The sequence below is a fragment of the Suricata suricatta genome, chromosome 3 (assembly GCF_006229205.1).
Source record: "Suricata suricatta isolate VVHF042 chromosome 3, meerkat_22Aug2017_6uvM2_HiC, whole genome shotgun sequence".
Classification (NCBI taxonomy): domain Eukaryota; kingdom Metazoa; phylum Chordata; class Mammalia; order Carnivora; family Herpestidae; genus Suricata; species Suricata suricatta.
Window position 1 is genome coordinate 121,369,999 of NC_043702.1, and position 24,204 is coordinate 121,394,202.

Consider the following 24,204-nt stretch of genomic DNA (forward strand, 5'->3'; position numbering starts at 1 on the left):
CTAGTCCTATTGGATCACTGCTCCACCCTTATGACCTCATTTAACCGTATTTTAAATACAGCCACACTGAGGATTAGGGCTTCAATATATGCATTTTGCAAAGACAGTTCAGTGCATATCACTACTGGAACAATTATTCCATTGTGTTGTGATAACATCAAGAGTCACAAAGAAGGATCTTGCCCTCAAGGAATTTACCGTTAGTTGTATTCATTTTCTATGGCTGCTCTAATGAATTACCACACACTTAGTGGTTTAAAACAACACAAATTTATTATCTTACAGTTCTGTTGGTTAGAAGTCTGACACAGGTTTCAGGGAGCTAAAGTGAAGGTGTCAGACGAGCTGGGTTCCTCTTGGAGGCTCCAGGGAGAATCTATTTCCTTGACTTTCCAGCTTCTAGAGGCAGCTAAAATTGCTTGGCTTGTGGTCCTCCTTTCTTCATCTCAAAGCCAGCAAAGTTACAGCTCTGTAATGACTCTTTTGCAGTCCCATCTCCCCTCTGACACAGCCAGGTAAGGCTCTCTGTTCTTTAAGATCCCTGTGATTAGTCTGGGCCCATCCAAACAATCCAGCATAATCTCCCTACCACATGGACCTTAACTTTTTTTTCTATTTGTTTTTAATGTTTATTTTTGAGAGGGAGAGAGAGAGAGAGAGCACCTGTGCAGGGGAGGGGCAGAGAGAAAGGGAAACAGAGGATTCCAAGTGGGCTCTGTGCTGACAGCAGAGAGCACTATGCAGGGCTCAAACTCATGAACTGTGAAATCATAACCTGAGCTGAGGTCAAATGGTTAAGCGACTGGGCCATTCACAAACCGTGAGATCATGACCTAAGCTGAAGTAGGACGCACAACTGACTTAGCCACCCAGGCACCCCTGAAATGCACAGATCTTAAATGTTTGGTTCAGTGAGTCTATGAATGCATACTCACATCCAGATCAAGACATAGAACATTTCCATCACTTTACAAAGATCTTTGATGCCTCTTGCAGCCAATCCTTATACCTCGGAGGCAACCACTACTCTAATTTCTATCCACACAGATATTTTTGCCTATTCCAGAACTTCATATAAATGGAAACATATAATATGTACTCTTTAGTGGGTTTCATTCAACATAATGTATCTGAGATTCAACTATACTATTGCTATGTTGAATGTCCACTCCTTTTTGTTGCTTAGAAGTATGCCCAAATCATACTTGTTCATTTATTCACCTTTTGATGGATGTTTGGGTTGTTCTTAGTGTTTTGGTTATTTGGACATTTTTATACAAGTATTTTTAGGGCTCAAGGGAACTTTATAGCATTAAATGCTGAAATTAGAAACGATGAGCTCAGTTTTGAATAATTAAGTCAGAGGTACATGTGGGACATTCAGGTAATGAGGTCCAGGACCAGTTTGGAGTACAGTCAACAGTAAAGGAGAGAGAGGTGGATTAGCAATTTAGATTCTTGTAGTCGTTAGTCATTTTGTGGAGTTAAAGCCATTGGAAAATCCTCAGGTAGAGCTTAAAATGTGAGACAAGGACCACGAATTAAGTTCTGGAGGGCATCGATATCTATTGGTAAAGAGGAACCCTCTAAGAAGGCTGAGCAAAGCATGACCATTTATCTTCGTGTCTCCATCAGCAGGCACAGGACCCATCTCAGTCTGCAAAATGTAACAGAAAATCCGCAGACTATACGCTTATTGATAGACCCTATGAAGGAGACAGATGGATAGGAAAAATGGCTTGAGGGGTCGCAAAGGACAGAATGAGTGTGGTAGATTGGAGAGGGGGAGTGGTACCAGGGAAGCACCACAAGCTCCACCTTTGTTTAGACGGGACTGGGAGACGGAATCATTAGAGTTGCATAATTAGGTAGGGTCAGACTACGCAGGTCTTGAAATGGATGTCAGATGGAAGAATTTAGACTCCACAGGCCGGCTGCCTTGAGAAGAGCTGGGTTCTGGAGTAGGGCGTGAGAACATGAGATCTGCTTTTGGGAGGTGACTGTGGCGGCGGTGCAGTGGTGGTGGCGGCGGAGATGCTGCTGCTACTACTGCTGGTGACAGGGCTGAGTTATCATCGGTAGGGCTTTCCACTGGACTTTGGCTTTGTAGCTGCTGCTGACTCCCTGGCCAAGTGTTGTAACTTTGCCTCTGAGCCTTGGTAGCAGAAGACGGAGGTCGTGGCATCTGGCCGCAGCTGGGAGGCAGTGCGCGCGCGCGGCCGAGGAGCCCGGCCGGGAACCCTCTGGCGGAATTACAGCCTGGCGGGGCACGGATGGGGGCGGCCCACGAGACAGGCCACGCCCCCTCCCGCCCGCGCAGGCGCGCTGCGGGCCGTTAGCTGTCAGGAGCCGAGCTGCTGGCAGGCGGCGGGATCCGACGTCTGCGCTGGAAGCGGCTGACAGAACCCAGCGCGGCAGGGGCGGTTAGGGCGGCGCGGCCCCGGCTCCCCCGCCAGGTCGCAGAGGAGAGCAGGGACCGGCGGGCGGCCAGCGGCGCTGGCAGGATGGGCAACCGGGAGATGGAGGAGCTGATCCCGCTGGTGAACCGTCTGCAGGACGCCTTCTCGGCGCTGGGACAGAGCTGCCTGCTGGAGCTGCCGCAGATCGCCGTGGTGGGCGGCCAGAGCGCCGGCAAGAGCTCGGTGCTCGAGAACTTCGTGGGCAGGTGAGCGCGCGGGGCCGTGGGAGCGTGCCGGGGCGGTGGGGAGCCGGAGGGCCGACCCGGGGCTGAGGCGGATTGGAGGGCAGAGCGGCGGCGTCCGCGGGGCGGGCGGGGTCGTCCCGGCTCCGGGCATCCTCCGTCTCTCCCCCTCCCCCCCGCGCCCGGTGGCCCTCCTGTCTGCTTTTCATCCTGCGATACAAAGCCATTTCCTCTGCGTCCTCCGGCCGGTGAGTCGGGGGAGAGGGTCCGCCCGGGATCGACTTCCCCCCACCCTCTGCCGGGCGCGCCAAGCCTCGGGCAGCCTGGATGCGTAGCGCGCCCGGGAGCTTCCCAGCCCTCGTCTCCGTTTTTCCAGCCCCTCATCCCCCTCCTTTTCCTGTCAGCCTCCGGGAGGCTCTCCGGGAGGCTTTGGGGTTTTATCCCCCCCGCCCTCCCCCCTCCCAGCTCCCTCCCCTCCCCCAGGATATGCTGTCCTTCTCGCCCCGGTTCTCCGCTCCGCTCAGCTGTCTACTGTTCGCGACAGTCGTCCCCTGCCCCTAGCAGGGGAGGCGGGGTGCGAGGAGAAAGAAACCGTTTGTTGTGGTGAAGCTTTACCCAGCCACGCTTCTCCACCATTCTCCTTCCCGGGAGTCGGAGAATAAAAGGTGGTGTGTTCGCGTGTGCACCTATTCACCGCTGCAGGCTTATGTCAGAGAAACCGAGGCACAGGCTCGGGTGTGTGTGTGAGCGTGGACTTGCGTTGCCCAGATGCCATGTCATTCCTGCATCATCTCAGGATTGACCAGCATCTTTCTCGCACTCTCTCCGCGCGCCCCCTCCCCCAGCATCATCTTCCATGCCCTAAAAGCTCTCATCTGCCCCGCGAGTCTTCCAAGAGCGTATGCCGAACCCAAATCAGAGTTACGGGTTTCTCGTGACTCTTTTAACACAGAAAAAGCGAAGGAGTGAATTTTTAAATTGGGAATTGGCATTTCTTGCTGCAAGCAGTGCGCGAGGGATTAAGTTACCTTAATGGCCTTGCCTGAAGAGTGCACACGTTGGCCAAGAAAAGCCCGTTCGAAAGCATTATGGAAACTGAAATCTGCTTCCGATAGTAAAGCAGGTAGAAATGGACAAGCGGCGAGACAGTGGACTGGAGTGGGGACAATCCCGAGCTTGTACTTTACTCTTTGTATGGGGATGCTTAGTGATTTGAGATTCAGAAGGTTCCTGTTCCCTTCCCCCACCCACCTTCCTTTTTTCCTAGTGTTTGGCGATGGGTAAAATTCCGATATTCCCACATCTCCTTTGGGAATTGTTAGTATCTCTAAAGTGCATATTTTCTCTCAGATGATTCTCTCTCTGATGATACTCTCGGTCGTCTCGTCTTCTTTTTTTCCCCTCATGTGAATTAGAAAGCCTAGGACACCAGTAAAAAAGTAAAACTGTTGACAATTGAGTAAATGTCTTAATCCCTTCACTTCGGTTTTATCATTCAAGTGATGAGAAAAGTGATGGTAAAACATTTCGCATACGTCATCTCAGACTAATGGTGAAGTGAAGGGTGAATGTGATTTCAAACATGCCAACAACAGCCAGACACCTAAGGGTTTTACTTTGTTTTCGATTTATGGTCACTGAAACTCACCAAACTTATAGTGGTACCATAGGGAGAGTGAGGCTTGAGGACAGTATGCTTTTGAATTTTCAGGCTCCAGGACATTTGACATGGTGCTTTTGTCATTTAACTACTTTTGTTTTTTAAACAAATACTTACAGATTAAAATTGTAAGTGGTTCAAAGGCAACTGCTGTATTTTTATGCCTGCTTCATAGATTTGCTGGGGTGGGCCTGTGTGTAAATGCACTGTTTGTGTCAAAAGCTTTTGGACATAAAGTCGGTTTTATGCATGCATCTCAATTCCATTCTCCAGGTTTTCAAATCCTGACACACTTCCCCTTACTAGCTGTATTCTTTTAAAATGGGAATTTCAAAACAGAGATATGGAAGAGTAAAATATTTTAGCTTAAACATTTTTCGTGATAGAATGAAAACTAGGGACATATAAGTATCCAGCAATTCAGAGCATTTAGCAGAATACATTAGTATTGTTATACTTTTTAAGGTTTTACCAGTAATTGCTGTTAGAATATCAATTCAAAGAAAAGGATGAACACAGAGGGGAAATCTCATTATATAAATAATATATAAAGGCTTTATTATTTGTAGAGATGACGCCTGCCTACAGAGCTTATATATTAGGAAAAAATTAATTAAAAAGGTCATTTGACTTTAATAAAGGTTTCGGTCATTGAATTATTGAGGAATCTAATTTCTAATTATAAACCAACCTTAGGGAAAAAGGAGTTCTCAATTTTGAAAGGAGATTGGTTCCAGACAGAAAAAAGCCAAAAAACTACTCATATCCCACTATATCCTTTTATCTTTTTATTACCCAGACATTTTGCAATAAAGATAAGGTCCTTTCCTTTAAGGATAAAACTTTCCTCTTTTATATGTTATCTGTTTTTATTTAAGACTCTGGTGTATGTACAGTTATTGAATGTAATCATAAAACAAAGGGTCATTGCTTGTGTGAATTGTGTTTGCTCATCATTTAAGCTTGTTCTCTTCAAAATAAGGATACATTTTCCTCAACATTTAACAATCTATGTTTAGTGGACTATTTTCTTCTCTCAGATAGTTTATATTGATTTTTTTTATACCACTGAATGAATTTGGTTGTGAATGTGTTTACTTCACTTAACTGTAGCTGTAAAATCCAATTTTGGGGTGACAAGTTTGAGATTGTTATGAATAAAATGAGTCATGAATGAACTACTTGTTTGTGACTTTCTTTCCGAGGTGATGAATTTACATATTAACATAATATAGTGTGAGTAACCAGATTGTTCTTTTTGGTTGTTCAGAGGAGATATAGGCTGGCAGTGAGAGGCAGCCTAAGGTCTAATGAGAAGCCGAGACTCATGGTGTGAATATAGGGGTTCATTATCTGGTGTAGGGTCTGCCCATTTGTCTAGTTTGTGTATGGAAGAATTGAATTTACTCAACTACTTCATATCCATTTTTCTTTTTTAGAGTGCAGTGAGATGATGATGATGATGATGATGATGATAGTAAACATTTACTGAGAGCTTGTTACGCATCTAGTGTTATTCTAAGGGCTTTTAATGAATAATCTCATTTAATACTCATAAAACCTCACAAAGGAAGGTACTCTAATGAGTTCCATTTTACTGAGGAGGAAATTGAGATTTAGAGAGTTTGAGTAACTTGCTGATGACTAATTTAGTTCAACATTAAAAACAGTGGAGCTAGGATTCAATCTGAGGTGTCTGGACTCTATACCTATATTCTAAAACCTCTATGTCATATCGTCTTCTCTGTATTTAGACTTACTGAACCTCTCATGAATACTTTTAACTTCTTTCTTCAATCACAATTAAAAGCACCACCTAAATGAGTAAGCAGCTGCTGTATAAATAGTCTTAATCATATTTATTTATGTGTACCTTGCCTCATTTCACAGAAGATTTGAGGCAACTCCTTAGGAAGAAGCAACATTAGTTAAAGGGTAAGTATTTTTCTTTACTGTATCAGACATTCTTGCAGGGAGCTCTAGCATGTAATTGGGTTGTTTATTTAAGTGTTGTTTAGAGTACATATAACTTGTTTAGGGAGTTATTAAATGAAAACTGTACTAGTTGCTAATACGGAAATGTTTTTTAATGATATACTTGTTGGAAATGTTAGTTTTTCAATGCTAATTACATAGGCAGAGAATTCCACATTATTTTATTGTAGTCTGAGTGGTAAACAGACTTTTAATTTTGTGCAAATAGAATAGGTTTTGTAATTTATGATTAAAAAAAGATTTTTTAAAATGACTATGTTGGGGGAGTGTTATTTCAAGGTGGAAGTGTCAAATGTGTCTTTGTTTAACTGTGATGTTTTAAAGATGAATGTTGATTATCAAATTAAGGCTTAAAAATTTTTTTTACAGTAAGTAGTCTCCACTCCCAACATGGGGCTTGAACTCATGACTTGGAGATCAAGAGTTGCCAGCTCCACCAACTGAGCCAGCCAGGTGCCCCTCAAGTTAAGGTTTTTTTTTGTTTTGTTTTGTTTTTGTTTTTTTTTATTAGGGAGAGCCTTAATAGCCATTTGATGCTGTTGTTGGAAAGGACATAACCAGATAATTTTTTAAAAATCCAAATTCATTTATATGGCTTAGATAGACACTAATCTATTTTTAAAACTTTTGACTAATTTTAAGAGAGTAGTTAAAAATTGAGGAGGTAAGAGTTCTCTAATTGCAAATGAGATTAGTCACAGAAGCATTCATATTAGTAAAACTTCTTAATTCAGAAATGGGTTTGTACTGAGGGAAAGTATTTTTTTTAAATATCAAAGCATCTGAATTAGTGAATATTTTTCAACAAATGACTTCTAAGTGTTAAAGTTATTAGGTAAATGGGCGCCAACAATGAAAATGTCGTAATTTTTGAAAATTGAGCTTCATGGTTCTCAAGAGTCTGCTTAAATAAAGTATCAGACACATGAACTTTTTTCATCCAACAATGAATTGCTAAAACCTGAAATTATGAAGATACTTTTGCTGAATTAACATACATACTACACTTTATGTTATCACAAATTCACTGTTGGTAGGATTTAATTACTATGATAACTTAATTATTTTTAATTAATAGTATCTGAGAAGCAATAAAACTAGGTAAACTGGACTGGATAGGAAATCTCTGTTTTGAAATTTACTTATCATTAACAGATATTTTAAAAATGCACTTGATTAACTTCTTTAGGAATGAACTTGAGCAGAAAGCCTTCCAGAACTTTGGAGGAATGGAAACTTAATAACTAGAGATTAGGCTACTGGGTTATCTACCAATGGAATATACATTTAGTATATTAGGTGTTTTTCTTAGTACCTTTTGTTAAGGCTAATAAGTGGAGTTGAATTATGATGTTTTACTTGTTACTATAATTTATTTAATATTGAGGGGACTACAACAGAAATAGGTGATTTTATTCTCTCTCACCAGAGCCAAGTCAAGAGAGCCCTGAACTACTGTGCTGTACAGAATAATCCACTTTTTTTTCTGTTTGGCCAAAGTTTTGCCTTCCTCTAAGTTGGCTTTGTAATTTCTCACATTGTCAGCATTAATTTAAAATGCCAATGGCTAATATAATACTGAACACATTTTTATTGTTATTTTTTTTAATGTTTATTTATCTTTGAGAGAGAGAGACACACAGTGCAAGTGGGGGAGGGACAGAAAGAGACACAGAATCCAAAGCAGGCTTTGGGCTCTGAGCTGTCAACACAGAGCCTGATGTGGGGCTTGACCCACAAGACATGAGATCATGAGCCAAAGTTGGCCACTTAAGCAACTGAGCCACCCAGGTGCCCCTGAACACATTTTTATAAAGTGGAAGGAAAAAGGAGGCTGGAAGCATGGACATTGTTATGTACTTTCCATGCTTTCTTTATCTTACCTGTCTTCACATCTCCATGTCAACAGGGGACGAAACTCAGGGTTAGAGAGACCAGCAATTTGCAGAGGGTCACATGGCTAGTAAGTGGCCAAGCTGAGATTGAGGCTTGGATGTGACTCCTATTCATACTCTTGAGAAATATGAGCAGATAAAGTCAATGAACATGTATTTATTGAGTTCTAAGGATTCTGGGTAAGAATATAGAAGGAAGTGTGAATGCATAGAAGCTGACATATGTATAAAAAGGGAACTGACAGCATAAGATATGAGATCTCAACTTTCAAGTGGCTTTGTAAAATGAATGCAGTGGTGTGTAATGCAAACTGTAACAAAATAATGTAAACGATGTCAATTTATTTTTGTGAAAAAGAAAACAACTTGAAAAACCCATAATTCTGAAATTGAATTGAGATATAAGAGGGAAGTAGACAATATATGAGTTTCCAGTGTCATTTGGCAGCTGGTATCATTTTAACTGAAGGCTGCATGTACTGAAGTATCGATGTCGAAGTTGGGAGGTGGCTATCTGTGTCTCAGTGTCTGATTGACAACAAAGCATTGAATTTAGACTATCTCTTTATCACAAAGAGATACTATGTATTGGAGAGAACCTGAGAGAGGAGTAGGAGGAAAGAAAAGATTAAAAAAAGGAGAGATTAAAAATATAACTGGATGCAGTGAAGGCTAAGTAAGGGTGGAATGGGTCAGGTCAACTGCTTTATAAGGACCTCCAAGGCACTAATGCTGAAGGGAGTGGAATTCTATTCTTCTTTCTTTCTGTTTTCTTTTCTTTTCTTTTTTTTAAATTTTTCATGTTATTTATTTTTGAGAGACAGAGAGAGATGCATGATCAGGGGAGGGTCAGAGAGAATGGGAGACACAGAATCCGAAGCAGGCTCCAGGCTTTGAGCTGTCAGCACAGAGCCCGACGTGGGGCTTGAACCCATGAACCATGAGATCATGACCTGAGCCGAAGCTGGTCGCTCAACCGACTGAGCCACCCAGGTGTCCCTTCTTCTTTTTTTTTTTTTTTTGAGAGAGAGAGGGTGCAAGTGATCGAGGGACAGAGAGAGAGAGAGAGAGAATACCCTGAGGGGCAGAGAAAGAGGTGCTTAACTGACTGAGCATCTAGACACCTCTATTTTCTTTTTTAAGAATTGTAAGAATAGGGCATTTAGGGGCATCTGGGTGGCTCAGTCAGTTGAGCCTTGGGTACTTGATTTTGGCTCAGGTCATGATCCCAGGGTCATGGGATGGAGCCCCTCATCTGGCTTTGTGCTGAGCGTGGAGCCTGCTTGAGACACACTTTTTCTCTCTTTCTCCCTCTCTCCCCCCCACCCCTCTCCCCGTGCCCCTCTTCTTCTAGCTCTAAAAAAAAAGGTATTTAGTTAAAGTAGTGAAGTAAATTGAGGACAAAAATGTCTGGGAAATGTTCTAAAGGCAAACTTGAGAGTGGAATGTGTTGTTTATTGTTTAGAAGTGTGGGAGGATAAAGGAAGAGGTTAATGCTAAGTGATTTGCATTTCTTGAGTTAAACACTGCTCCAACAAATTAGGAGGTTTATTAATACCAAATTGGTGTTTTATTATTTTTTTTGTCATAGGTAGCTTAGCTTTGCTTTTATCAGTAGCAAGGGCAGGCCTTTCATGAAGTTCTGTAAGAAACTTTCTTCTCTTTTCATTTCTTTGCTAACTTCCTGCAGCTACATTAGGATACAGAGAAACCAAGAGATTTTTCCAAGGTCGGAAGCAGAATCAGAGTTGAGTTTGGAACTTGGTGTTCAGAACTGACGGCCCTGTTCAGCTCTTCATCTTCTTTTCCTCCTCTTACTGTTTGCAAGTGCCTCCTTCTTACCCTCACTCTGCCTCCTCCTTTTCCCATTCCCTTCCACTGGGCTGATCTTCCCCCTCCTTGACACTTTCCTCCACTACTTTACTTGATGACAGGCCAGCAGTGATGCTTCATCCCCCCACCCCCGCTCTGCCCTATACACCATAGTGAAAGTAGACACGAGCAGAATTTTTGTCAGTCCTAGCTTAGACCAGGTAATTTGGCTGAGGTAATATACTCTAGAGTAAATTGTGACTTTTATGAAACAGGCCCAGGTAGAAACGAAATGAAATAGTGGACGTTTTCACACATTATTTTTAATGTTTTCCCACTAGGTGGGTGTATCTAGAAAACTGTGCCTGGGGTGATCACTAATAGTCCTTGTTTAAACCAAGGAAAGCTTCTATAAAGTTGAGTTTAAATAAATAATATAAATGGAAAGGTTACCAATTAAAGAAATGAGTGAACTGTTTGGTAAAATAAAGGATATGTATTGGGTAGCAAATCCTCACCCTTCCGTTTTGCCTGTTTCATGTTATTTTTTGTATTTGTATTCTTTTGTATTTTGTATTCTTAGAGTAAGGCCCATAGATATAAAAATTACTTTAATAATTATTTTCAAGAAGCATCAATATTATGTTAAATCCTTAATGTTAATTGATTAGAAGGGCAAGATAGTTGTTGAGGAAAAAGATATATTTAATCCATGAATTATATGAATGATACAGGACTCCTATAGATCTTGTTTTTCTCTAACATCTCTGCTGAAAGTCCTCTTGTTTCTAGAAATTTCAAGTGTGTGTCTCAGTGCTCCTTTGTGACAGCATCTCATTTTGATTTTCCATGGTTTCAAGATTATGATATAGCCATGAATAACAAACACATATCTATTAGAAGTGGGGAGGACTTCTGAAGGACCTTTTTGTTTCCGTGTCTTAGAATTAAAAAGACAAATCCATTTAAATAATTAATTTGATGGGTGACTCATCTTATTTATGATATTTGTTTTCTTAGATTATCAAAAAGCCGATATTTGAAAAGGACTTATCATATCCAGGTGATAGAGTTCAGGCTTTGCTCACTGGTGTCTGAGTCCCACCTCTGACTGTTGTTAGTAGCATGACTCCTCAGCAAGGCATTGATCCTTTCTGGGACTTAATTTCCTCATTTGCAGTATAGGCATAATAATACAGGCTTTATTTATTTATTTATTTATTTAATTTATGTTAATTTATTTTTGAGAGAGAGAGAGGTGTGTGTGTGAATGCATGAGTGGTAGCGGGCAGAGAGAGAGAGAGCAAGAGAGAGAGAATCTCAAGCAGGTTCCACACTGTGAGTGAGGAGCCCTGTGTGGGGCTCAGACTCAATAACCGTGAGATTGTGTGACATGAGCTGAAACCAAGAGTCAGACGCTTAGCTGACTGAGACACCCAAGTGCCCCAGACTTCATTTTTTTTTTTATGTGCATGTGCATTCTAAGTAAGATATTGTATAGTGTGTGGCCCATAATGTGCATTCACTACATGATGGCTATGATATGATTCATAAGAAAAACATTTATTTGGTCATTTGTACAACCAAAATATATTTTACATATTTACTTGGTCTTCATTCATGGTTCTTGGCTTACAGGTCCCAAAACCCTTGGAATTTTCTAAGTGTTGAGAGTAAGAACGACTTTTTCTTGTTATGTTAATGAGGTGACTTTTGGAAAGCACCTAAGGATGGGGTCTTATTGATGGTGGAGTTAACCCTCCAATACAAGGGTTGGAATTTTCAGACCTATCCTCCAACTTCTTGGGAGAGAAGAGGCCTTGAGGTTAAATCAGTTGCCAACAGCCAATGATTTAATCAATCATGGTTAGGTGATGAAGCCTCTATAAAAACCCAAAGAACTGGGTTCAGAGAGTTTTGGGTTGTGAACACATGGAGATTTAGGGAGTCTAGATTGTCTGGAGAGGGCATGAAAGCACCTTATCCTTTCTCCGTACCTTGCCCTGTGCATCTCTTCTGCCTGGTTGTTCCTGAGTTTTGTTCTTTTATAATAAACTGGTAATCTAAGAGGTTAAATGTTTCTCTGAGTCCTGTGGGCCACTGTAGCAAATCAATTGAACCTAAGGAAGTTCAGATTGGCATTGAAATGTGGGGGTGCAGTCCTGTGGGACTGAGCCCTCAACCTATGGAATAAGATGCTGTCTCTGGATATGGTGTCAAAATTGAGTTGAATTGTAGGATACCCGCGTTGTGTCCAGAGCACTGCTTGTTGGTTTGGGAACCCTCTCTCCCCACATTGGAATTGGTAGTAGAACTCATTTAATGGCTGTTAGTCTACCTCTTTTATATGGACTGGAAATTTTCTGAATGCAATACATAATTGTACAATTATACAGGAATTATATGGTATGTATAATTATAACTAATACTGTATTGTACAATAAAAAATTTAGGAGAGATGATAGTGATGGATATTTGCAAATTCTCCTTTTTGTGCATATTGGAAATACAGCTGCATCAAAATACTAACTTTTAGATCATACTAAGTTAGAGTATATATGGGCCTTCTTTAGAGAAAGGATTGTCCACATTTAGTATTACCATAGCGCATTTTTTCTTTAAACAGCATAAAACAACATAAATCCAGTTTGTATGTTCTTCTTTCCCAAGGGTTCCCAAGTACTTTTCCATTTATTCTTTTATTAATACTTAAAATATCCCTGAAAGGAGAGTAAAGTCTTGTTTTATTAACTTCAATTTAGAAATGAGGAAGACTGAGCTGGAAAAAAAGTTAAGTGACATCCCAGGGTTTATGTGGTAATACTAGAGATAATGAACATAATAGAATTAATAACATTGTGATAATAGAATTAAAAAGAATTTTGCTAAAGTTTTTCTTCCTTTTCCCAGAGAATAAATTTAAAGGAAAATATTTGATTCTATGATATGGAGTAAACCATCCTTAGCATATCTTTACCTTTTGGAAATATTAGTTGAAATTAATAGGCAAAGATGGGGGCAGAGGTGGGAAGAACAACTGAGAGTCCAATGGAGAAGCAGGACTACTTAACAAGAGCATAAGCTAAGCCCAAAGATCTCCAGCCAAAAGATCAGGAGCTAAGACAGAAAGATAGTTGTGTCTGGTGTTGTGTTACCTTTAAATGTGTCTTAGCATATTTGTGTAAGAATAGCTTTGGGTGTCTTATCTAGAGGAAGCTTAAAATTCTCTTTTTTTAAAACATTTATTTATTTTTGAGAAATAGAGACAAACAGAGCATGAGTGGGGAGGGGCAGAGAGAGAAGGAGACACAGAATCCGAAGCAGGCTCCAGGCTCTGAGCAAGCATTCAGCACAAAGCCCGATGTGGGGCTCGAACTCATGATCCGTGAGATCATGACCTGAGCCGAAGTTGGACACTTACCCGATTGAGCCACACAGGTGCCCCGAGGAAGGTTAGACTTCTGTGTGTCTGTTTTCTGGTTAATAAAACTGAGATTCATTCTTTTCATATATTTAAGAGAATGGAAAAAGCCCACAGTCTATTTTCGTGGATCCTAGCATTCCTGATTCTGAATTCTACTTCCTAGACAACAACTATTGTGTGGTGAAATTTTTGCATTCTCATCTGGAAATACCAATATAACTTCCTGGATATTGACTGCAGTCCTTGGTGGATTCAACTTAAGAAACTTTATATGATCTGTTTACTTAATTCTAACAAAAAAGCATGTGAAATTGTGTGGTGGGGGATGGTACTTGATTTGATTTACCTACTATGAATATTATATTTTCCTCAGGGATTTTTTTCCAAGTTGGTGAAAAAGGAAAATGGTGGAAGGATCATGAGTCTCTTACTTCAAGAACAAGAGCAGGAATGAGAAGGAGGAAGCCTTACTTAGTTGACTGTCTACTATATTGTAGGGAAATGTGAAGAAAAAAACAGCTGAAGGAGTTAGGGCTATTCATGAGCTATGTAGTTTGAGATGGATGTTTGTTAAAGGATTGCCTTGGGTAAGCTGAGGTATTATGGGAAAAAGCAATGAGGGCTGGTGTTAGTCCAGTATAACCATCACCCGACTGGTCTTCCTCAGCGATTCCTGTCTGATTTAGAGCCCCTCCTTGGTGGTCCTTTTTCATCCTTCCTGCACAGGGGTCTTACTGTACAGTTGGTTGCCTTGTCTGTTTGCCCACTATTTGCAGCTTGCATGATGTCAGGAGGTGCATTTCATTTGTCATTTTCATTTAATTCTCTCTGAATTAGCCATGTGATTCTGTGTACATCATTTATCCAAGCTGAATTGTACCTTCTTTATGAATAATTGGTTGAGGGTAGGGTGAATGTTGCACTAGATCAATGGTTTTCAAACTGTGAGTGTGACTTATTAGCAGGACAGGATATCAGTTTAATGGGTTGTGAAGCTTTAAAAAAAATATCAGAGTACATTCTGAGTAGTAATGGTAAGTAGTGTACATTATTAGAAACTTTTGTATTAGTTATATATTTTGTATATATATCACACTGCAATATGAAATGTATTTCTTACCATGGTTGTACTCAAAATTGTTGAATGCCTCAGGACTAGATTAAATCTAATGTTACTTCTAGTCATTTATTTGATGATTCTATGTTTATGTGATAGGACAGATCCTTTTACTATAGAAGGCACATTTCACATTATACTATACTATTCCACTAAGTGACTTAAAATGGAGATAGTTTTATTATTTTTATTTTGTTAAATTAACTACCTTTTAATTGAAAAACAGAATAGGTACACATGTTAAAAACTCAGACATTTCAAAAGGATTTACAGTTATAGTTATCTCCCTCATTAAGGTTTCTTGTTTGTCAAGATGCTTCATTTATCTGAATACCTGCCAGATTATTTCTGGGTGTACATTTTCCTTGTATGACATTTATTTGATTTTTGAAGGCAGAGAGAGTTTAACAAACTTGTTTGGTTGTTTGTAGGTAGATGATAAAACCTATTGAGAAAGAATATGTCTGAAAATTCTATTTGCAGATAGATTTATTCATTCATCAAGTCATTTACAGGCATATTTTGAGAGTCTACTCTATGCCAGAAACTATGTGAGGCCCTACATATTGAAGAGCCCCTTCAAAAACTTGGTGACCCAGTAGAGTACAAGCGTTGATACGCACTGTGCTGTTATTATTAGGGTAACCAGGCTAATGATTCTTATATGAGGCATTTGGTAAAAGTAGTTTGTGGTGTCATGATGTTGTCTCCAAATATTTGAGGAGCTGTTAATTGGAAAGGGATTAGACTGACTCTGTATGTCACAGATGAGTGACAGTTACAGGCAGACAGATTTAAATGTAATGTGAGAGACTCCTCAACAGAAGAGTGAAGAATGGAATGAGTTTCCTGTGAACCAGGAAGTATTCCATTACTAGAAGGATAGAGACTGGGAATTAAAGACTGACTGGCTCCTTGGCATGGTGCAGATGGGAGGCAGATTGAGTAAAAGGACTTTGAGTGTTCTTCATAACTAGAAGTCTATGATTTGGCTTGCAGAGTATCAGAGAGTAACCACGCTTAAAAAATGTATGTTTTCCATAGATTATCTCCAAGTAGATAAAAAGTGTCAGACATATAAAAGGGTTAAGACTTCCCTGGGTCCAGTCTTTCTAGGACTTCAAAAAATAGTTGTTGGATGTAAAGAAACTAGAATCTCTCACAGAATGGTTAATTCCATGAAGCAGCTATGAATAGAAATGTTTTAGTAATAAATTATATTATTCTTTAAAAAAAATTGAATAACAGCTTGATTTTAAAGTCTGCTTTAAAAATCCATCTTTTTTCAGTGGTGTACTAGTCTAGAAACCCATTTTAAAAATCTACACTTCAGGGGCCTGGGTGGCTCAGTTAGTTGAGCGTCTGACTTCAGCTCAGGTCATGATCTCACCGAAGGTGAGTTCTATCCCTGCGTCTGTTGGGCTCTGCACTGAGAGCTCAGAGCCTGGAGCCTGCTTCAGATTCTGTGTCTCTCTCTCTCCTTGCTCTCCCCTGCCCCCCCCCGCCCCCCTCCACGCTCTGTCTTTCTCTCTCAAAATAAATAAATACATTAAAAAAATCTACACTTAATCTTTTTCATTTCTAAAATCTTCTCCCTAAATCTAATGCATATTATAATTTCCTTACTCAGAACATTCATATTTGAGTCCAGGTCCTGCCCTCATACCTGCAGAACTCAGGCATCCTGCTCTCTCACCTTGCCTCCATTTCTCATTTATCCATCCAATGCTAATATTGCTGCTCTCAGATCAATATTCCAACACACAGTTTTCATGTCACTGTCCTCAAGAACTTGTAGTTGCCACTCACCTTTTCAAATCTATGTGATTTTTAAAATATTCTACCTTGCTATCTTTTGTTTTCTGCTCCTCTGCAATGTGTTTTCCTCTCACTTTTCTTGTCTTTTCTGTGTATAGTCATTTTTGACTACATAGGAATGAGCATGGCCAGACAGAGCATGATATTTTGTGACCAAAAGAAATTCTAACAATCAACACATATTTGAGCACTTACTCTGGGATGAAAAGGCAATTAAAAAGTATTTGCCCTCAACAGAATCTAATGTAGACTAACATAGAGTGTACTCCAGAACTTGTGAAGTGTTGTGGTAAAGAACCTGCAATTTCTGGAACTAAGCTGCATGCATCCCCATCCTACCTTTGCCATTTAAATAGTTCTGTCATCTTAGGAAGTCATTTAACCTCTTGGTGCCTTGGCTTCCTCATCTGTACGATGGGGTAATAGTATACCTACCTCAAAGAGAAGTTGTGAAGATTAAATTAGTAAATACATGTAAATACATGTAAAGCACTTAGGACAGTGTCTATCACATAGCAAAAAATTTTTTTTTAACTGGGGATGGAAGTTTAACAGAATATGGGTCTTTTAGAATTATAGAGTGTTCTAGATGATTAAAAGAAAATATCTCATCTCTTTGGAGAGTCCAGGAAAGGTTTTATGAAAGAGGTAGGGTTTGAAATGAGCATTAGAGAGGAAGAATTTGATGAGCTGAGATTGGGCCAGAGGCAGAGGTCACAGATTGCCACCTGCTCTGACCTCTTGATGACTTTAGAGTTGGTTCCATGCTCTTTGGCACTTCAAGGTTTCTGATTGATTTACATTAGTTTTTGGTCTCTGTTAAGTGATTTCTACACCAATGTTGGGCTCAAATTCACAATCCAGAAATCAAGAGTCATATACTCCATTGACCAAGCCAGCCAGGCACCCCAAGAGATTTATATTTTGTATTTATGAGATAAAATTGTGTTTGATGAACTAGGGTTCCTGGCTTGATAAACTAATGTTCTTAACTCATGTGCCTTAGACTTTTAGTTATCACTTCTCTCATCTATACTTCTCTATCCATTTTCGTAATGATCTAAATCTACTTAGGATTCTCCTACTTAAACCGCTGCCCTCTTCAGCCATTGGCTTAGCTCCTTCCTTGTCTTTACAACCTTTACAATCTGAATTCTTGCTGTCTGAACCCAGGAATCAAATTTGAGTTTCAAGGTTTAAGTATACTTGAGAGACTGGTCTTAGCATCTCCCAAGGCAAATATGTGGCTTTCTCTGTAAGATTTACTTAAGGGACTTGTTAAAATAAGAGATGCTAGGCTCGACTCATGGTGACTGACTCTGAATTAAGCCAGCATAATCAGTATTTTTCTAAAGTTGTCATGTTACTCCTAATAAGCAACCAGATTTGGAAGCTCCTAATCACCACCTCTAAAATTTCTATGATTTCTGCAGCTGTGGATAAGGAATAAAATGGGACTTCCATTCCTACCAGTATAGTGACACTGACCTTGTCAAGGTTGCTGATGATTTTTAAACAGCGTAATTTACTAAGTATTTCTGAAATTGATCACCTATGCTTAATTTCTACAACACTGTTCAAGTTGGCATCATTCATCTTCTGGACTATAGCCATGGACTTAATGATTTTTATCATCTGTAACCCTCCAACCTAACTTTTGCACAGCCATAGCATGATTGATAGGGAATTAAAATTAAATGATGTCACTTTCTTGGTGAAAACTTTACAGCCTCTAATGCCAGCAGTATAAAGTCTAAGCTTCTTGGCATGGCATGAAGGCCCTGCATGACCCAACCCCTCTAGGTGATCTGTTGTTATTCTTTGATCCAAGTGCTTTTCATGCTCTGCACACATTTACCATGCTGTTTCACATTTCTTTGCCTATTTCATGTAGATCCATTTATAAGGAATAATGTGATCTTTCACCAGACTAACTCCTATTATGTATAACTCAAGTTATCTTTCTCTTCTTTTCTTGGATGCCTCAGCTACCTTCCACTTCCTTACCTTTTCCAAGTTACTTGTCCCTCTTCTAGGCATCATAACTCTGAGTAGTTCTCTAATATTATACTTCTTACACTGTTAATATTATTTTTATCTATTTTTGTCATTAAAATGTGAATTTCTTGGGGTACCTGGGTGGCTTAGTAAATTAAGCATTTGAATTCAGCTCAGGTCATGAGCTCATGGTTCATGAGTTCAAGCCCTGCGTTGGATTCTGTGCTGACAGCTCAGAGCCTGGAGCCTGCTTTGGATTCTGTGTCTTCCTTTCTCTCTACCCCTTCCCTGTTCATGCTCTGTCCCTCTTGCTCTCAAAAATAAATAAACATTAGAAAATGTCTTTTAAATGTGAATTTCTTGAGGGTAGAGTCCTTCTCATTTGCTTACTTTCACTTCTGATGCATAGTAAGTTTTGAATAAATATTGAGTGAATGAGTCAACAAATGCAATAGAGGGGTTTCAGCCTTTGTCACACTGATATCTGCAGGATATGATCTTGTTTATTGAACACTTACTATGTACCAAGCAATCTTAGGCAGCAGAAAGACATTAACAAGTGAACAAGCTTACTCCTGGTTACTGTAGAGTTTGCAGAATAGTGAAAAGATCAACAACAAACAAATAAATAATTATAAATTTATATACATTTATATAAATATAAATGTATATAAATATAAATTTATGTAATATGCTTGTAATTAAATATAAGTATAATTATAAATCAGTATGGTGCCATGACAGAGATGATCTTACCACAATGCTAGAGTATGACAGAGAGGAATATTATTTATCAGGGAAGCCTGTCTGATCAGGTAACATTTTAGCTGAAAGAAAAGGAATCAGCTCTGGATGAGCTAGGAAAAAGCATTCCATGCAAAACTAACAGTATGTGCTAAGTCTCTGAGGCATCGAAGAGCTGTGTGTGTCAGGGGAGCTTAAAGTAAGTTGGGTTAGGGGGAGGTATGGTAAGGAAAAGTGGCAGATGGAAGTTTAGGTGGGCTTTGTTGGTGTCAAAAACAGTTCAAATTTTGTCTGAAGTCCAATGATAAGGAACGAAAGGAAGGATTTTAATTAGGATAGTGATATAATCTGATTTATATTTTAAAAAGATCACTCTAAGAAAGTGCTGTTTAAGTCTGTAGTCACAACCTCATGTAACTAATGTTACTGAGAAACTGAATTTTCAACTTTATGTAATTTAAAACCTAAATTTGAAAGCATAATTGATTCAGTTATTGGAAAACTTTATCTGTTTTTGATACGTTTTCAACCATAAGTTTATAACATTAATTATAGATCAGGCATTTCTGATGAAAATTAAGCCTCCAAGTAGAGATGCTCAATAAGATGTAAAATATATACCAAATTTCAAAGTCTTGGTATGAAAAGAAGAATGTAATTTTCTCATTGTTTATTATATATATTGAAATAATTATATTTTGGGAGAGACTGGGCCAAATTAAAATGAACCATTAAATTTAACTTGTTTCTTTTTTTTTTTTTGTAGATGTGGCTACCAGAAAATTAAAAATTATTTATGCGGCTCACATTATATTCCCATTGATGATAATAGACTGGAGGGAGGCAAAGTAGCATCAGAGAGATGGGCTACTAAACTTTTGCAACTGTCTCATGATAATGACATGATAATGACAGCTTTGATTAGTTGATATCAGAGAACATGGAGAGAAATGTCCAGATTCTGTATGTATTTTAGAAGTAGAATCATCATGAATTGCTGACGGATTAGATAAGGGCAGGAAGGGTAAAAAATTACTTAGAGGCTTTTAACTTGTGACTAGAATGGGTTGTGTTGCCATTTCCTGAAATGGGGAAGACTCTGAAGAAAAAGCTGGGAGCTGAATATCAAAAGTATGGACTTGGGCATCTTAAGAGCCTGTAAGATATCCATGCGGATGGATATGAGAATCTGGAGCACAGAGGAGAGCTTAACTGAAGATATTAATTAGAAGTGGTCAGTATTTCATTGATATCTAAAAGTTTAAGATTGGGGCACCTGGGGGGCCTCGTTGGTTGAGCGTCTAACTTTGACTCAGGTCATTATCTCACCACTCACTGAGTATGAGCCACATCAGGTTTTGTGCTGACAGCTCAGAGCCTGGAGCTGCTTTAGATTCTGTGTCTCCCTCTCTCTCTACCCCTCCCCTGCTGGCACTCTCTCTCTCTCTCTCAAAAATTAAAAAACACTTTAAGATTGTGCAGCAAAAACTATAAAACATCATTGAAATAAATTTAGAAAGACCTAAATAAATGGAAAGACTATATTTTAGAATTGGAAGACTTAAATATTGTTAATGATATATTCCAAATGAACCTGCAAATTCAGTACAATATCTGTAAAAATTCCTTAATTCCAAAACTCACTACAAAACTGCAGTCCTCAAGAACATTGTAGTACTGGCATAAGGATAGACATAGAGATCAATAGAAGTAAACTATTACATTTATGGTCAGTTGATTTTTGTCAAGAATGCCAAGACTTCAAAAATTGACAAGAATTCAATAGGAGAAAGAGCATCCTTTTCAACAAATGGTACTAAGACAATAGGATATCCACATGCAAAAGAATTGAGACCCCTATCTCAAACCATATACACAACCAACTCAAAGGTATCAAAGAGCTAAATGTAAGAACTAAAAACTATAAAACTCTTAGAAGAAAACACAAATGTAAATCTTCGTGACTTCAGATTCAACAGTTGTTTCTTAGCTATGATATCGAAAGTACAAACAACAACAGAACAATTAGATTAATTGGGATTCATCAAAATTGAAAACTTATGTTCTTCAAAGGGCACTATTATGAACATGAAAAGACAACCCAGAGAATGGGGGAGATTTTTTGCAAAGCAAATATCTGAAGGAAATATCGTCCAGAATATATAAGGTGCTCTTATACCTTAACAGTAAAAACACAACCCAATTTAAAAATTAGCAAGGATTTGAATAGACATTTCTCCAACACTTCATGAATAGAAGATGCCTTTCCATTTATTTAGGTCCTCTTTAATATCTTTCAATGATGTTTTGTAGTTTTTGCTACACGATCTTAAAGTTTTAAATATCAATGAAATACTGACAACTACTAATTAATATTTTTAAATTCTTTGTAGTCCAGACTCTCTTAGCCAGACTCTCCCTATCCATCTCATCTGGATGTCTTGTAGGTTCCAATATGTCTAAATCTATACTCTTTTTTTAAAATATATTTTTTAAATATTTTATTTATTTTTGAGAGAGAGAGAGACAGACAGACAGCGTGAGTATGGGAGGGCCAGAGAGAGAGAGAAAGGGGGATACAGAATCTAAAGACAGGCTCCAGGCTCTGAGCCAGCTGTCAGCACAGAGTCCAATTCAGGGTTCAAACCCACAAACTGTGAGATCATGACCTGAGCCGAAGCCAGGTGCTCAACTGACTGAGCCACCCAGGCGCCCCTCAAATCTATACTCTTGATATTCCAATTCCTATTGGAATAACTCTCTACCTAAGTTTACTTAACCTTTCTTTTTTTATTTATTTATTTTTGAGAGAGAGAGAAAACACGGGGAGAGAAGGAGACAGAGGATCCGCGCTGACCGCAGAGAGCCTGTTGCAGAGCTCAAACTCACCAACTGTGAGATCATGACCTGAGCCAAAGTTGTATGCTTAGCCAACTAAGCCACCCAAGGGCCCCACTACTTACCTTTCAATACACAATGATCACCTCTTTCTTGGAAATCTTCACTAAGCCCACAGGTAGACGGTGTTCACTAAATGTGTGTTGAAAGACTGGGGATGCTCAGAGCCCTGTTGAAGTGATGAGCTCTTTGGACACAGAAGAATTTTCCAGAGAGGCAGTTTTGTATGCACAAAAAGCCAAGGGCCTTTGTACTTACGTCGCTCTCTGACTTTGTTTCCTCATCTGCAGAACAGAAATAATATACATGATTTCAATTCCTTTAACAAAGTCTAAAAAGTAGGTTTTAAATGTCTAGAACATAGACTTTTCAATAAATGATAGCTTAAGAAATATGAGCAAAGCATGCCTAAAAGATGACCTCCATTGCAAGGATTGCAGACACCTGCTTTACTTAAAATGCTGTCTTTTTTTTTTTTTTTTTTTTTGCATAACATTTAAGACAAATTGTGAAGACTTATGATGAAGGCTGCTTTTCTAAAAGGTAAATACTTCTCCAGAATGATTTGTATGCTTCTGGGTTTAGACCCATGGGTGGGTGAATGGAGAGATACATTTGGTATAGAAGGGAAATATGTATATTTAGATCTATCCTGCAGATTTTCCATTAAGGCCTCCAGCTGCCTGAACATTAAGGAGCTGTGCCAGTGAGGAGGACAAGAGCCTGGTAACTGGTCTTGAGATTAAAAGGAGCTAACAGAGGGGCATCTGGGTGGCTCAGTTGATTGCGCATCTGACTTCACCTCAGGGCATGAGCTCATGGTTTGTGGGTTTGAGCCCCACATTGGGTTCGCTGATGTCAACCTGTCTGTGCAGAGTCTGCTTCGGATCCTCAATCCCCCTTTCTCTCTGCCCTGCCTCCACTTATGATTTCTCTCTGAAAAATTAAAAAAAATTAATAAAATTAAAAAGAGGAGCTAACAGCTTATGATAAGGCTTGTAAGGATAGAGGACAAACTATCAGTTGTTTATAGAACAGACAGGACTCCTGGAAGGACAGTGTATTAAGTGGAGGCCCCTGAGCTTGGAAAAGGGACTTTCATATTAGGCTGGAACCAAGACAAGCACAAAGAAGTTATAATTTAGATACATGACATACATACAACTAACACCTCTATTTGGAATGGGGTATAACATTTATTGTTGAATTTTCATCGTGTGGCTTGTTTTATTCAGTAGCTTCTCTTTTTCTAAAGTTTATTTATTTTGAGAGAGAGAGAGAGAGAGAGAGAGAGAGAGAGAGAGAGAGAGAGGAAAGGGGGAGGGGCAGAGAGAGGTAGAAAGAGAGTAAGGGGGGATGGGCAGAGAAAGAGAGAATCCCAAGCAGACTCTGTGTTGTCTGTGCAGAGCCTGATGTGGGGCTTGATCCCACAATTTGTGAGATCATGACCTGAGCCCAAATCAAGAGTCTAATGCTCAGCCAGCTAAGCCAGCCAGATGCCCCTCAGTAGCTTCTCTCTTTAAAAAGTGGTGGGGCACGTGGGTGGCTCAGTCAGTTAAGCCTCCGACTTTGACTCAGGTCAGATCTCACATTCGTGGGTTTGAGCCCTGCCTCAGGCTCTGTGCTGACAGCTAGCTCAGAGCCTGGAGCCTGCTTCTGGTTCTGTGTCTCCTTCTCTCTCTGTCCCTCCCCCTCTCATGCTCTGTCTCTCTCTGTATCAAAAATAAATAACACATTAAAAAAAATTTTTTTTAAAGTGGTATACAGGGGTGCCTGGGTGGCTCAGTTGGTTAAGTGTCTGACTCTGGGTTTTGGTTCAGGTCATAATCTTATGTTTGTGAGATTGAGCCCCAAGTCAGGCTTTAAGATTCTCTCTCTCCCTCTCCCTCTGCCCCTCCCCTTCTCTTTCTCTTTCTTTCTCTATAAAAAAAAGATATATAAATTGAACATTTGTTAATAGTGTTTTCTGGGGCACCTGGGTGGCTCAGTCAGTTGAGCATCTGACTTCAGCTCAGGTCATGATCTCACAGTTTGCAAGTTCAAGTCCCTCATCGGGCTCTCTGCTATCAGCCTGTCAGTGCAAGCCCTCTTTAGATCCTCTGTCCTCTTCTCTGTACCCCTCCCCCATTTGCACTCTCCCAAAAATAAATGCATATTAAAAAATAGTGTTTATTTAATGGTTTGTATTATTATATTAGAGAT

At 39.5% G+C, this 24,204-nt stretch overlaps 1 protein-coding gene and 1 long non-coding RNA gene across 8 annotated transcripts in view; both read left to right on the forward strand.

The window, feature by feature from the left end:
* The first annotated feature begins 2,353 nt into the window (after positions 1–2,353).
* The window catches only part of DNM3 (dynamin 3), a 561,021-nt gene continuing 539,170 nt past the window's right edge, over positions 2,354–24,204 (forward strand). For all 7 annotated transcript variants that reach the window (XM_029935046.1, XM_029935043.1, XM_029935044.1 and 4 more), the window contains exon 1: positions 2,354–2,665. In XM_029935046.1, the coding sequence (XP_029790906.1) occupies positions 2,505–2,665 (161 nt within the window). In that variant the 5' untranslated portion in view covers positions 2,354–2,504. The remainder of the gene's footprint in view (positions 2,666–24,204) is intronic.
* Positions 2,729–24,204, forward strand: part of LOC115288071 — a 53,093-nt gene continuing 31,617 nt past the window's right edge. Inside the window, exon 1 of the long non-coding RNA XR_003906795.1 lies at positions 2,729–2,889. This is a non-coding gene — a long non-coding RNA (uncharacterized LOC115288071). The remainder of the gene's footprint in view (positions 2,890–24,204) is intronic.